Source organism: Carassius gibelio, chromosome A18 (assembly GCF_023724105.1).
Source record: "Carassius gibelio isolate Cgi1373 ecotype wild population from Czech Republic chromosome A18, carGib1.2-hapl.c, whole genome shotgun sequence".
NCBI lineage: Eukaryota > Metazoa > Chordata > Actinopteri > Cypriniformes > Cyprinidae > Carassius > Carassius gibelio.
The window spans coordinates 12839715-12855527 of record NC_068388.1 but is presented as its reverse complement, the minus strand read 5'-3'; the positions used below and the strand labels follow the sequence as shown (position 1 = coordinate 12855527).

The following is a 15813-nucleotide window of genomic DNA, read 5'->3' as shown; positions in this document are numbered from 1 at the left end:
CAGGCTTTTGGCTGCTTTATTTTTTACTTACCACCAGATTGTGCTGTTTTCTGGGGAAAATGTTTTAATTGTGCGCATGATATAATAATTTGTTCCCTTTTTACTAAATCATGCATATGACATTACTGAACTGTGGCCACGTTTTAGTTGAATTAAATTGAGTTAACAATTTATTTTGTACAGTACTCACATTTCAACCCCCCCCCCCTTTTTAAATATAGAAAGTTATACACTAGAAAAGTACTGAATGTTTAAGCCAGCCTTGATTAAAGTTTAGAGTTAAGCAAAACCATTGTAAGAAATCAACACAAACTCTCAGTAGAACATTTTTAATCTTATTATTCATTAAATAGATTTGTTTGTCGCTCTCTTATCCATCCTCTTGCTTCCATTCAGGTCTGGAATCCTTGCGGGACAGTGCCCACTCCACTCCAGTGCGCTCCATGTCCCATGGCGACTCCTTCATCCCACGTTCACGGAGCCAGGCAATGGACTCGGGCGATGGGACAGCACTCATCTCTGATGAGACCTACAGTCCCTCTGACAGTGTGCTGCCCACACCGGTGGCCGAGCACAGCCTGGAGCTGGCAGTCTCACGACAGATCAACGGTGCCACCCGCAGCATCGAGGAGGAGAAAGAGTCAGAGGCGGGAACGCCCGCCGTGGGCGACATGACCGAGTTAGGGATGGACAGCATTGTCAAAAGCATAGGCAGGGAGGCCGCGCTCAGTGAGACGGAACAGGTGAATAAGTTTGTTTTAAGTGTACTCCGTCTGCTCCTTGTGACCATTGGACTCCTTTTTGTCTTGCTCCTCCTCCTCATCATCCTCACTGAGTCCGACCTTGACATTGCATTTTTACGTGATATCCGCCAGACCCCTGAGTTTGAGCAGTTCCATTATGAATACTTTTGTCCCCTCAGACGGTGGTTTGCCTGCAAGCTCCGCTGGGTGGGTGGGCTGCTCATTAACAAGTGAAAATGAGGCACTAAAGCTCATAAAGCCTCCCTTTTTGGGGTTGAGAAGACGCTAAACACGTGGCGAGAGAGAGAGAGAGACGGAGGGCATCGACCTGTCCCATGAACCCAGCTTCTTTCATGACACTCCTGCAGACACAAGGGGGACCACCAGGCCCACAGCTCCTCCTCTTCCACTTTTAGTTCTTTCGCCCCCATCCATTGTTACACCTTTATTTCTGTCTTTTTTTTTTTTTTTTTTTTTTTTTTACAAAGACAATTTATTTATTAATTTATTGGTTTCATTATTTTGGATTTAAGGTCATTTCAGGTATTTTATTTTTATACTACAAAAAAATAAAAAATAATAAAAAAAAGGAATATGAAATATTTTGCTGCAACAAGAGAATGTTGCCTTCATTTATATTTATTTTAAAATAATGATTATTAAAGTCTTATTAAAGAATGTTGTGCATTAGGTCAAGTTGGTATGTTATAGTGGGTTTGAAAAGAACAAGAAAGTTGAAAACCAATGCTTTTCTGAGTTTATGCATAATTCATATCCATTCGTCATTTAACTCTGAGTAAATTCTGAAGGCTGCTATAATTTACCACATCAACGATCAGATCAGCAGAGGGTTATATGTAAGGCAAGAATGTGCAAGTTATTTTGGAAACGAAAGCTGAGGAAAGACTGGAAGTGATGTCATTTGAATAAAAACTGATGGGTACATTTGATTTCTGTATTTGGTGGCTTGAGCTTTAGGGTGTCAAATACGTTTTAGAAATATAATTGTGTTTAGGCGGTAGCAAGAATTAACTGGTATAAATTGTGTTATGTCATGTGACCCAGTAGTGTCAGTATCTGTTAAAGTTATTAAGAATGATTTAAAAGAAACTAGCACCCATAGATCCAGTCTAGTTGCAGTAGATGTGCAAAATTGAAAGGGTTTGGTTTTTAAGAACTAAGTACATCAGTTTTTTTTATTCAGGAGTATGTTTATTTGCTTTATCATTATGATTATTTTTTAATTTTCCATTCTGAATCTTTCTCTATAGAAATAAACCCCACTATATTTTTTTTTATTCCATATCAATTTTGCTCTTAAGTTGGTAATATATTTGGTTTTGGGGATATCATGCTATTATTATTCTTAATTACATCAACAATGCTGTACTTTTTGTAAAAAAAAAAAAAAAAGTAGTTAGTTTCCTAATATATCGACAGTTTTTCCATGTATATTTTAACAAAAACTGAAAAGTTATTTTGTTAATGAAAATGAAATGGTAACTTTTTTAGCTCTGTGTTCCAGATGAGGCCTAGAATTTACTGCGTTTCTGTCGAGGGCGGCACGGAAATGATTTTAATCGGTAATGAGAAAACCATCCCTATGCTTTGAAGAAGACAAAGTTTGGTAACAGAACAGCATTTGAACAGTAGCCTACTGATGACTTTGCACACAGTTTAGCAAAAAGACTGTGTGTGTGTGTGTGTATGCTTATATTTTAACTGATGTTTTCGGCAATATGTACTAAAAGGCCAGGTTTAGTCTTTAGTACACTGTGTCCTGATTGGTCTATAGCAGTGGTTCCCAAACTTTTTGCAGCATGCACCCTTTTCTAGTGTTTGACACCTGTCAAGCACCCCCCAACACCTTACTCTGGTTAAACTTCACATTTTTAATTGCAATAACTAAATACAAATATTCACTGTAGATTAGAAAACAAAACAAAAAATCTGTTATAAGTACAAAAGATTACTTTCCTTTTTTAGTGAGATTGATGGCCCTGCATTTTCTTTCTTTTTCCTGCCATTACAAACATTCTCTCACGCACCCCCAGTTTGGGAATCACTGGTCTTTATTATTCATTTGAAGACTGACAATTCTTTCAGGGGCATGCCAGTTGGACAGGGGTTTTAATTTTACCATAAATTATCTATTTTATGCCTGTCCCTTTGAAACTGCTATTGATATAATTGTTATTGTATACGAGAAAGTGAAAAAGAGGGGAAGCAAATGCAACATGCAGAAGCAGCTGACTTATTTTTGTGTGCAGTGAAACAGAGACCAGAATATAGAGACAAGTAACAGCCAGTAATAATTACCATAGTAAGGGAGATGTTTTTGATCTTACATTGGTATTCATGCTACAATAAATTACATTAATTGCAGCTTTTAAATATAGCATTAGTTTGTGGCAGCTCACGGGCTTAGCTTTACTAGTAGTTATTTTAAATGAACATGCTTCAATCCTCTGATCACAATCTGCTATTGTGTATGAGGCCAGAATCACTATGGTGCTAGTGAACCAATTGTCACGACAGCTGAGATGTGTTTTAGGAAGCGGTTGACTGTAACAGTAATGTGTTTGTCAAGAATTGTGGAGTTGGGTCAAATGCTTTTATAATCATTTCGTAGAACCGCTGTCTTCCAACGACTACAGGAGCTAAAAACCGGCATTAGCTATGACAGACAAACATGTGATGCATGGATAACCGTAGCAGAAACGGTTAAGAACCACTAATACATGGAAAAGAGAGAGTGCCATTGGCATTACGCATGTTTTGTACCTTGACAAGTGTTAATGCATGCATCTCTGATGAGCCAAATTACAACAGCGTTGTGGTGGCATAAGTCCATTCATATTTTTGTAGAACCGGATCAAGAAATTGTTGTACAAAAAAGTGTTGTTCTGAAGTGTAGGCTACTTGCTTGCTATTGATGATGAGTTAGGATTCAGAGGATCAATAAATGGATTTTGAGAAGAGAATGAAAAAAGTGCTTGTAAGACGAGTAAAGGTTTTGAAAAATAACAGAATTGAAGTGGATCAAAATTTACTCGGCATTATGTAGCCTCAGTGATCAGTCCTGCATGGCAGCGCCATTCAATAAGCAATAACCTGAATATAGAATCATGCGGATGAATCATATTTTATGGTTTTTGTGCCAGTGTAGCAAGTCAGACTACCTGATGTTTTCTAAGGAGTTTGGAACGAATCCATTTCCTTTTAAGTTGGATGCAAGACTGCATTTTAACTAAAAGGATAATTTTTATATGATGATTTTGCCAAAATTTGCTACATTTTATACTCGTAAGCACTCGTCATTTGTTTGGATTCTTAACTGTCAGTGTCCTGCTGTTCTGAAGTTTTATGCTTCTCTTCATCCTTGAAATCCTACTGCACACATTTCAACTAGTAGATCAAGGGCAATCGCTACTACTGTCCTTGTGAGCTTCTACTTCATTCTTTTGTCTCTAGACAGTTTACTTGCACTGTACGGAATGGCCAGGTCTGACTGTGATGAATGCAAGGGTCCTGTAAAGGACAGTTGTCAGCTAAATTGGCTTATTTCTGTGATCAACTACCTGGGTTATTTCACAAGGTCTCTCGGTGAACTTTGTACAGAAATATTTTTATGCTTCTTAGTATGCAAGTGCAAGTATAAATGGAAGTTGAACATTTGCCATGACACTTATAAAAAGTAGACTTTCAGGAGTATTACTGTACGCTGCAGATAAACTGGCTTCATATATACCTTTACAGCATGAACAAAATGTTACAGCTTCAAGCAAACCTATTAAAGGTGGAGATTTTAATGTTCAAGATCTGGTGTCGTTGGCTACAACGGTTAGATGCTGGTTTAGTTACAGAAATCATATTAAGTGGCTGCTGATCTTTAAGATCTTAAGAGATTTGGACCACATTCAAAGTAAGATCAATATGTTCTCCATGTTCATAAAAGGAATCTTAATGGTAATTAAATAAACCACTTGCATTAGACAGCAGCTGGGATGTTTCAGATTGACTCTGGTTCTGATAAATATTCTACCAAGGACTTTAAATTTAATCATCATTAGAATGAACTGCTCCTTACATGCTTGCATACAAATTATTGGGTAAAATCTGACTTCACCTGAACCGTAGCTTTAAGATTCACTATGGCACTTAGATCCTGTAAAGATCGGTGGTGGCAACATGCTTCATTTACTGTACTGTGCTTTTGTCACTTTGCCAGCCTCAATGGATATGCATACACGTGCACATTTGTTGATGCATAGATGTCTCTCTGTGGGCGTGTTTTTCTCTTATCTGTATCTTTTCTATTTGGGACTGAAGGTTGCAGTTTAGTTCCTTATTATATGAATATTGAACTATATACAAAAGTGATGTGCCAAATGCAGTTCCTGTTAAGTCAGATTCATTCCAAAATCATCTTTGTACTGTAGGAAACCTTCCATGAAAATGGTATAAAGAAATTGTTCACTGATAGTCTCTTGTAACCGGTGCCATGGAAATATTCAAACTTGAAATAAACATTCAAAAGAGTTTGAGATATCTTGTGATTTATAGTTCAAAATGAAAAAATACTGTATTTATAGGAATGTATCAGATGGTTCTCTAATTTTCTAACCATTTCCTTTATAATAAAATGGCATCACAAACATTTACTCATATTTTTAAAAACTTATTGCCAACCATACTGGCCTCTTAAAGATATATTTAGATACAGCAAACTGTTAGAAATGGTGTGATAGCATTTTTTTTCTCATTTCTTTTCCTTTTTAACAAAACACGTTGACTGTAGCAAAAATGTATATTTGAAAAAAAAAAAAAGTTTTGATTTTATATATATATATATATATATATATACTGTGCACACACACACACACACACCCTTGTGCTTCAATGTTATATAAATCACTATTTTAAACAAATATACACAACACAAAATGTATTTATTAAAAAATTAGTGTATAAAAGTTCTATACAAATATCCACAGTCAAATTAATTTCTGTTACCAGTAGAAATATTCTGATTCTAGAGGTGAGAGAATGCTGGTTTGAGGAATGGACGAGCAGCAGTCTGTGGTGTGGGTAAAGCCATGAAGCCAGGTCTCTTCCCTGCTGAGACTGATGGAGCAGGCCTGGAACCTCTGCCTGCACTTCGACTACCACCTCTGTATCCTCCTCCTCTTCCTCCTCCTCCTCTTGAAGAAGACCAGTTGTTGCTGTATCCACTACAATAAGGGTGGAGCAGGAGAGTTGATTTCATGTTTCATATAGCCGATATCAAAGTCTGCACAATCCAATAATGCTTCTGCTGTAACATACTGACCCTTTAGAAGAGGAGTTTTGGCCACTGGTACCCTTTCTTCTTTTGGGTTTTCTGGAGTAAGATCCTTGTTTTCTCTTTGCTCCTCGTCCAGAGGTGCTTCTGAAATAGGTTGATGTGGTGTCCCCTTCATCATCATCCTCCTCCTCGTTTTGATGGCCTCTTGTTGTGTCAATCCAACTCTCTGTCTGTGCCTCAGCTACAAAGGTAGTGTGAGAACATTTTATGTATTTAAAGCTACTTCATTTCAAGAGCTTTATAGGTTGCTACTTTGAGCTAGCTGAAAAATGATCTGTTTTACAGGTTAAAGTTAGCCAAATGACATCCGTAGTCTGGTTTCTTATTATTAAATAAGAAACTAAAGTGCCTTTAGTGCCTCAGCTTTAGTAAGTTGTAATATTTTGAGGTATTTTGAACTTATCTTGTACTAAGGGAAATTACATTATACAGATATGTATAAGGCAGCATTAAACTAATAGGAATAACAGCTAGTAAAAACAGAGGATCTCTAGTATTTTAAACTCTATACACCCTAAAGTTGCAGTCACATTAACAATATTTCAAAGGCTAAAAAGCCCATTGTCAATATTATAGCTATGTATGACATGTTCAAACCAAGCAGCTTTTTGCAGGTCAAAGTGCTGAACTTGCATGACCCACTGGATTTCATCCGCAATAAATATGACCATATCTTATAGTAGCACAACATATTTGCATTTCTTCATTTGTGGATTACCTCAATTTAGAATACTAGTCTCTAAAATAAAGTTAGAAAGGATTAATCTAACATAGGATTACTTAAAGTGTCAGGAAAGTGTCTATCTTGAGGACACCATCTACTGTCAGGCCCTTACCAGGCAGCTGCCACTCAGAGTACTTCTGCAGAAGTTCAATAAACTCAGCTCCATACTTCTCCAGCTTGTCTTCGGTTACACCATCAATCTGCAGCAGAACCTCCGGATCAGGCGAGAGAGTTTCTGCACAGAAACACATCACAATACATTTAACACTGAGCACATGGGGCTGTGAGAAAGGAAGATAATTAACTGCTATAACTTAATGAGGTGTTTCGTTTCAACACAATGTAAAAAAAAAAAAAAAAACTAACTCCGTTAAATGATTCATTTTTTTTTTACATTAAATACATATTTAAAAAGTACATATGTAAATATAATGAATATGTGCTAACCAGCAATCTTTTTGAGTGTGGCTGTGGAGAAAATATTGTAGTAATGAATGCCGAAGACTTTGCCCAACTTCTTGCACAGATCATTGAGTTCCTGCAGACACTTTTTAACCATCTCTTCTCTCTTAGAAACATTCTCAATCACAGACGCTTTGTGCTTTCGGATGCTGGATGCACTCTCTGTCTCAACAAACTCAACCTGCAATGGGTGCATGATCATTAATACATATTTTGAATAGAGCATACAACATTAACAAATTAATAACAAATTATTACATTAAGAATCTCACCTGCATGCAGCCACTCAGTACACTCATGGCTTTAGGCCCAGCAGAGATATAGGCCACTGCCTGCCCATTGTTAGTGATGTAGAGGTCCTCCATCAGTACACTATCCAGCACCAGTTTCTTAAAAAGCCTCTCTGCATTGTGTTTGGAATACGCTGCTCCTACCCCAAACATTCCGGACTGGATCCGAGCACTTTTGGAGCCTGCCGCAAAAGAGATATTCTTATTGAGGCCTTGAGCAGCCTTCCTGGCATGCATTAAATCTCAAGCACTGGATGAGGCAAAGGATATTCATAGTAATATTCACACCATCGTTTATGACAAATCCCGCTAGGCTTCTTACCCAGAAATATGTCGACCAGCATGTTAAGAGTGAGTCTGTTCTGCTGGGCGGATTTGCCGTATCGGTTTCCAACCTTCTCACAGTTCTCCTGCACAAACCTCACAATCTTCTTCACATCATCGGTGACATTTCTTGATTTATATTTCTGGAGACAAGCATTAAGATGCATGAATTTGTGTTAGTATCTATAATTAACAAAGTCACTATTTAAAATACAATGCTCTGAGTAAATAATTAGTTAAAACAAGTAACAGTTAACTTGTTTGGCAAGTAAACTATATCCCATTTCAAATCAATGGCTGTGTATAATTAAAAAGTTTGTTATTATGTATTACATTTGCATAACGTATGCTGTAAAGGCTGATATGTTTCCATGATGGTCTTACGTGTGGTCTGGCACAGTTGTCACAGATGACCTCAGGATGCTCTTTACAGAAGCTGGTGTTAAATGTGTGCTCGCCAAAGTAAGCCAGCAACTGGATCCTCCTGCACTCGGCCACATTCTCACAGAAATGCACCATGCTGTGCAGGTTGTTGATGTGGGTGGCTTTGGATTGCTGGTTGCCATCTTTATCCACTGCAATTATATTAACCGTTATGTAGACCACGCTCACACAGACAGGTTAACTATGACGGTTTAATGCTGTCTGGATTTTAGCATCCAAGAATTACAAGAATAAACAAAAATCCTGCAGTACATACTAGCGATGAGTCTCTTGATGCGGATAACATCACTGTAGGCATAGAAGAGAACGCAGTGGGAAATCTCTCCATCTCGACCAGCTCTGCCTGACTCCTGGTAATAACCCTCCACTGACTTGGGCAAACTGGCATGGATCACATAACGCACATCAGGCTTATCGATCCCCATGCCAAATGCAATGGTGGCGCACATAACCTAAAAAAAGAAAGATGAATGGTTAAAAATAACCAATTTCTGGGAAGCAGTGAAAATGAAAATACATGGTCAAAAGAGCTGGTCCAGGTTTTATAGCAATTTTAAAACTGAGTGCCTTTACCTGGCAGCCATCCTGGTTGATCCATTTATTCTGGACATATTCCCTGTCGCTGTCCTTCAGGCCAGCGTGATAAGCCAGCGCTGCAATCCCAGCCCTCTGAAGACTGTCAGCCAGAGTGTCGCAGTCATTACGAGACAAGCAGTACACAATCCCTGAGTCACCTACACACACGTTCAACATGATTTATAGGGTCTCCACGCTGTGGGGAGAAATTATAATTGCTAAAGACTGATTTAATCTGGACAGCACTCACGTGGGTAATATTTCTTGATCCACTGAATGCATTCCTCATCAACCTTCTTGGGCTTTTTTGGCAAAACCGAATATTTGAGATTGTTCCTGTTGAAGCTCATAGTGAATCTATGAAAACATACATTTTAATATGAGTAACACAAGTACATGATATCTATAGAGTTCATGGTTAATAATGAAGAGTACCAATTTCAAACATTTGTGGTCGGTTAGATTTTTTTTAACAGCATTTATTTGAAATATAAATCTTAATGCATCCTCCTCTGCCAGGACAATCACATGAAACTTTTAATTAAAATTTAAAACTGTTACTCTGTATTTCTGAAGGAAGATGAGGTTCAAAATAATCCTGCATCCATATAATGATCAATGTGAGAGTGACTTATCAGAATACCATGCTTTAAAAAAAAAAAAAAAAAAAAAAAAGCCAGAAATGTGTGAATCAGGAATTGCATGCAGGAAGACTTACACCTGAGGACGAGTCATTGCCAGCTGGTTTAGAATGTCTTTCTGAACTCTAGGAGTGGCTGTGGCAGTCAGTGCCATTATAGGAACATTGGGAAACATCCGCCTGAGCTCATGTAAGCGCTTGTAGTCGGGCCTGAAGTCATGACCCCACTGAGGAAGAAACAGATCTATTTTACAATGTTTTATGGATTGTTCTACAACAGTGCCAAAATTGTCTTTTTCTTTTTTTGTAAAAGACTGCCTGCACTACTTAAATCACATATTTTAACTGCTCTTGCTACACTGTAGAGTTTTCAATCAAGTTTACCTGACTGACGCAATGGGCCTCATCAATAACAAAGCGAGCCAGCAGTCCCCTTTCATACAGATTCTGAAGGGCACTGACCATCCTTCCGCTAGCACACACCTGAGAACAAAAACAACACATATCAAAACTGTTCATAGATATGCACACAAACTTGCAACACACTGGTCTGATGAGAAACCCACCTTCTCAGGAGTGGCATAAAGCAGTTTGATGGGGGGATCCTTCCTAGACAGATGCATATAGATCTTTGCAGCCTCACTATCTGTTTTGTCCCCTGATAAACTAGTTGCACAGATCTGTAACACAAAATTGCACCGTAATCAACAGTTTCGATCAGGATAAGACAAGTATTGTGCATAAGGAAAAGAGAACTTACGTCTAATGTGGTGAGCTTTTGGACCTGGTCGACTATGAGAGACCGTAGAGGAGAAATGACAACAGTAACTCCAGCAGAGATACAAGCAGGAAGCTGATAGCAGAGACTTTTACCACCACCTATAAAGAAGTTGTGTCACATTGTAACATATCGTCACCAGGAAACACTAACACAAAAGGAAGAGAGACAGTACACTGCTTTAATGCTAAAAAAAAATTGAGACAAAAAAAAATCTAAATGGTCAAAACGTCTGTCCTACTTCTTATTAACCCTATAAAGTCTACTAATGTCCACTTTCATGTCATGCTCACATGTGTCTTTTTGCTGTGAAATATTGAATTATTTTTGTAAAGTAAATGTAAGAATAACTTATTTTAAATGATATGGGCAATGACCAAAATCAACTTACAGATTTGTGAATAAATAATTTATTTTCTTATTTTCAAATATTATATTTAAAACAATACATTCTAAAATTAATTTTATGCAAATCTCAACTGATATTATTGAATTTGCACCACTGGCCATAAATCTCTTTACATATTGTTAACCACTGACAAAAATTACACAATAATTCATGAATACTTTATCTATGCATGTAATTATTGCAGCAAGAAATGTTGCAGGTGGAGCCAAGACACTAGTCTAGTCTAGGATCAAAATAAATAAGCAATAGGAGTCAAAATTAATGCTTGCAACAAACCTGTAGGCATCAGTACAAATGTGTCTTCCCCTAACAGTGCGGCATTAATAGCCTCCAGCTGATTGAAGCGAAACTGATGCAGTCCAAACTTCTTATGGAAGATCTTCATCATCTCTGGGCTGTGAGGAAAGCTGAAGCCTCTAAAGCGGTCATGAGCTGGGTTTCTATACACGGGTTCTGCAGATCAAGACATACAGTGTTAACAGATATCTGCTCATCACTGGGTCTTTAATAATATTGAACTAAATTATAAGGAATATTAATTTACTCTAGCTTACCAGGGTTGGATGTTTTGGTAGGTTTTGGCACTGGTGATGTTACGGTCTTTATCTCCAAAGTTTTTGAGTGCCCTCCCTCCCGCACCAATGGTGTTTTTGCACCAGAATTGTCTCTTGATGCCAAGACACTTGGAGGTTCTTCAAAATAATCTGGAATATCAGTCTCATCAAAATCATCAATATCAAAGTCATCGATTAAGAAGTCATCTGCTTGAGAACAGTTGGGAACTGCCGTGTTGGTTTCGACACTGCTCTCAGCATTTCTCTTGCCTGAATCTACTCTTTTGGGGGAATAAAACAAGTCAACCTGATCTCCACCCACAGTCTGAATGTTTGACTCATTGAAGGACAACCTTGAGTAGCACTGATCCGTTTTTGACTCAGATTTGCTTGGAGGTAGACTTGACCGGTTTAAGATGGTTGTTGTTTTTGCTGAGCTGTTAGGATTCCAGGAACCACCAGGGGTTTCAACTCCACTGATGATGCAGTCAGAGTCCTCAAAAACACTGTTATTTTCCAAAGATATGACAGAGGCAATGGACTTGCGAAACTGAAAGCCTGTTTTGACACCCTCTCCCCTTTCTGATGTCCCTGGGGTCATAGATGATGTTAGACTAGAGGGTGTGACTCCAAAAGCTTGTCTTTTTAGCAGACTAGAATATGGAGTTGCTGCTGGGTCTAACTGAGATGTTCTAGATGCAGCACCAATAGCTAGAATCCTTTTCCTGTGGTAAAGATAGAGAGTTATTAGTTATGCTGTAACAAGCAGCAATGTCATCTATCGTTAATATATTAATAGAAAACTATAGAATTAATAAATCACACATGTATAACTGTAACATTTCCTAACTTGACAAAAAATAAAAAGAAAAACTTTATTCAAAGATTAATGCAACATCTCAGCGGTCCTAAGAACAGCCTTTATTTTTTAATAGCAGAATATTTGAGATTTAGAAGCATATCTTATACAAAAAGTAATAGCAGACTATCTAAAATATATATATTTTTTAATTTACATCTCAAAAATACTCGTTTATTACTTCACCTGTGCGCTCTCTGCAGTAATAGGTCTGTGCCACAGGTCAGTGCTATGAGCTCATGCTCAGGAATAGTGTCCACTAGACGACAAATAGACTCCATAACAGTAAAGAGAGCATCATCAGGTCCTAAAACACAAATACATGCACATTAGACAGTACATCATTTCATATACAGCAAATGGTTGCCAACCAAAAAGTTAAATCATGCATGAGTGATACCTTTTAAATCTTTGGTAGGTTCATTCAAGGGTGCCGACAGGCTTGAGGCGGACTCATGAGGTGGAACATTTTTGTCAGCATGGGTAACAGGGTCAGGTAAACTACAAAACAGAGTTTTAGAAAATAAGCTTAAAATCAAACTTAAATGAAAAGAAGCAGTACTTATTTTAATTTGTAGTTTACAAAAAAATATTTTTGCAATTAAAGCATGTCACCTTTTCTCCTTTTTGGAGTCAAAGGGACACGTCTCCTCAGGAACAGGGGATGGGGGGATGAAATCCTGATAATCTTCATAAAAGTTGTCTGTCTCAGTCTCCTCAATGTCTATGGTGTTTGTCTCAGCCCACTGTTTTTTTTCAGCAGCTGCAAATCAAATATTGTGTATCATTTGTGTGAGATTTATATTAATATCTAAGCACACAAACCTTTTCTTTAGCAAATTAAAAAAACTGACCTACTAGGGGTAAGCCCACTTAAAAAAACAAAACAAAAAAAATTCCAAGTGCACTAACTTGTCACAACTGATGTCCTTTTGGCTTTTACCTGGTGAAGTACAGTCGATGATCTCCTCATCTTCAGTGTCACTCAGTAGTGCTTTTTGCTGGACTGATTTCCTATGTCTTTTGGTCTTTTTAATAGGTGAATCCTCTGGCTCTCTCTCAGCAGGCTCTGTGCTGACTCTATTAGCAGCTGACAGGACGTCCTTTGGGGCAGTTAAGGTTTCTGTAACCTGTAAACCTCCATTTAATGCAGTCTCATCACTCTTAGCACAAGAGGAATTTTGGGGGGTGTTCTGGTCCGAAACACTAAGCTTTTTTGTAGAAGTCCCTGTTACTGGGGACACTACTCTTGTCTTGACTGGGGTTTCAAAATCATCCAAGTCATCCCATTCATTGAAGGAGAGTTGAGAGATGTCATGCTTAAGTTCACCCACATTCTGATCCTTAGGTAGGGCTGCAGGTTTAAGCAAATCCTTAATGGTAGATTGGACAGGAGGTGTTTTGATCACTGCAAATGGGTTGGCTAATGGATTAACAGTATTGGTCTTTGGTCTGCTGGGTGCTGCAAAGAAGTTGACTTTCGGTGCTGCTCTCTCAGGCTTTTGCGAAAACGTCACAGGAGTTTTGGTTACTTCACAGCTGCGGGGAACATTGACACTCCTGTTTGCTAAGACATTTGCACCAGTTACCTTTTGAGGAGCTTCCACTTTGGAGATGCTGGATGAAGACTTCTTTTTGAAACAAAACCCCCTGAACAGAAAAATGTCAGTGGTTAGACAAACTTGCTTCACATTTCAGATGTTGATATGAATTCATTTTAATTTGTCTACGTTACCTATCTATCTAGTTAAATACACCGTCTTTGCAGGCTCTCAGATTCATGTTTGTATTTATTCTTTACCTAAACCTCTATTTATCGTTATCCGTCTGTACTCTGTAAGTTACTTAAATCGGTCTATCCACCTATCTATCTAACGCAGAATATAATAATGTTCTTACCCATGCTTTGGTTTCAGCAGTGACAACTTGTTCTGTGCAGCATTACTGTGTCGTTCCAGTTGCTCCTTTAGGTTATTTTGAGGAAGACTCGGCATTGTGTGTGCATTTATATTAAATACGATTCCTTCAAAGTTAACGTATATGGCACTTAATCAGCTCCACAAACAAATACACACTCAAAAACAAGTACAGGCATGCTCCGTTAGAATTAATGCGACATTACAACCCTCGGTTTTAAGACAGAAAACTCACAACGGAAGGTTTCGCTCTCATTCTGCCATCGTGTGAACATTAAAACAACAAAAAGAGAAAGTCACACAAAGTGCCTTTATAATTACCACCACCAAACACAAAAATGAGATATTCTGCTATAACATACGAGCGCGCACAAAGTCACCATACACCACTGAAAGCTCGCGCTTACCGCGTATTCGTAGCTAGGACTCTGATTGGACAGCTGTCAGTAACGTCACTTCCGCGGCTGCTTGTTTTCGATATACTCTTTCCTTTTTTAGTTTTAAACCATCAGCATTCATTCACTATCAGTATCTTTTTTTTTCACTGTATTTTTGGCTGAGTGCATTTTCTTGTCCTAACGTAGACTAATAAGTAGTTAAAAAAACTGCTTCCTCTCTGGCGCTCGCTGTTGAAAGCGCAAACATTACATGTGGATTTAGGTCGCCACATACTGGTTTACTGTGGAATTGCACGTCATTTACATATTCTATCTCAGCAAGGAAGTGCATGCACACACGGTATTTAATTAAAAAGCAGCATATATAATTATATATTTAATATAGTAGTAAATTATTATTATTATTTTTACTTTTTAAAGTCTCAAAGCTCTACTTAATGAATGAACACCATTACTCGGAAGGACAGTAATCCATAAATATATATATATATATATCCACCTATCTATCTAACGCAGAATATAATAATGTTCTTACCCATGCTTTGGTTTCAGCAGTGACAACTTGTTCTGTGCAGCATTACTGTGTCGTTCCAGTTGCTCCTTTAGGTTATTTTGAGGAAGACTCGGCATTGTGTGTGCATTTATATTAAATACGATTCCTTCAAAGTTAACGTATATGGCACTTAATCAGCTCCACAAACAAATACACACTCAAAAACAAGTACAGGCATGCTCCGTTAGAATTAATGCGACATTACAACCCTCGGTTTTAAGACAGAAAACTCACAACGGAAGGTTTCGCTCTCATTCTGCCATCGTGTGAACATTAAAACAACAAAAAGAGAAAGTCACACAAAGTGCCTTTATAATTACCACCACCAAACACAAAAATAAGATATTCTGCTATAACATACGAGCGCGCACAAAGTCACCATACACCACTGAAAGCTCGCGCTTACCGCGTATTCGTAGCTAGGACTCTGATTGGACAGCTGTCAGTAACGTCACTTCCGCGGCTGCTTGTTTTCGATATACTCTTTCCTTTTTTAGTTTTAAACCATCAGCATTCATTCACTATCAGTATCTTTTTTTTTCACTGTATTTTTGGCTGAGTGCATTTTCTTGTCCTAACGTAGACTAATAAGTAGTTAAAAAAACTGCTTCCTCTCTGGCGCTCGCTGTTGAAAGCGCAAACATTACATGTGGATTTAGGTCGCCACATACTGGTTTACTGTGGAATTGCACGTCATTTACATATTCTATCTCAGCAAGGAAGTGCATGCACACACGGTATTTAATTAAAAAGCAGCATATATAATTATATATTTAATATAGTAGTAAATTATTAT

The 15813-nt window shown here is 37.9% G+C and overlaps 2 protein-coding genes across 7 annotated transcripts in view; one reads left to right on the top strand and one right to left on the bottom strand.

The window, feature by feature from the left end:
* The window catches only part of LOC127934672 (FERM domain-containing protein 5), a 144911-nt gene extending 139626 nt beyond the window's left edge, over window positions 1–5285 (top strand). The window contains exon 14 of the mRNA XM_052532207.1: window positions 397–5285. Coding sequence (XP_052388167.1) covers window positions 397–977 — 581 coding nt within the window. The 3' untranslated portion in view covers window positions 978–5285. The remainder of the gene's footprint in view (window positions 1–396) is intronic.
* A 391-nt stretch (window positions 5286–5676) lies between these two features.
* Window positions 5677–15763, bottom strand: blm (BLM RecQ like helicase). Of its 6 annotated transcripts, none has more exons than XM_052532199.1 (22): window positions 15424–15763; window positions 14050–14173; window positions 13094–13800; window positions 12766–12913; window positions 12551–12651; window positions 12337–12457; window positions 11292–12016; window positions 11014–11190; window positions 10311–10429; window positions 10117–10230; window positions 9935–10033; window positions 9629–9777; window positions 9161–9267; window positions 8908–9068; window positions 8591–8786; window positions 8275–8465; window positions 7889–8033; window positions 7549–7748; window positions 7262–7457; window positions 6927–7049; window positions 6076–6271; window positions 5677–5977 (listed from the first exon to the last, which is right to left on the bottom strand). In XM_052532199.1, exons 2-22 carry the CDS (start codon window positions 14142–14144, stop codon window positions 5779–5781), a joined length of 4269 nt encoding a protein of 1422 aa, XP_052388159.1. In that variant the 5' UTR covers window positions 14145–14173; window positions 15424–15763; the 3' UTR covers window positions 5677–5778. The 6 variants fall into 6 exon arrangements, with proteins under 6 accessions (XP_052388159.1, XP_052388161.1, XP_052388163.1 ...); XM_052532201.1 differs by lacking the exon at window positions 14050–14173 and adding an exon at window positions 15000–15123 and having other exon boundaries at window positions 15424–15735; XM_052532203.1 differs by lacking the exons at window positions 14050–14173; window positions 15424–15763 and adding an exon at window positions 15000–15375 and having other exon boundaries at window positions 13094–13649; window positions 13740–13800.
* Between the last annotated feature and the right edge of the window lie 50 nt (window positions 15764–15813).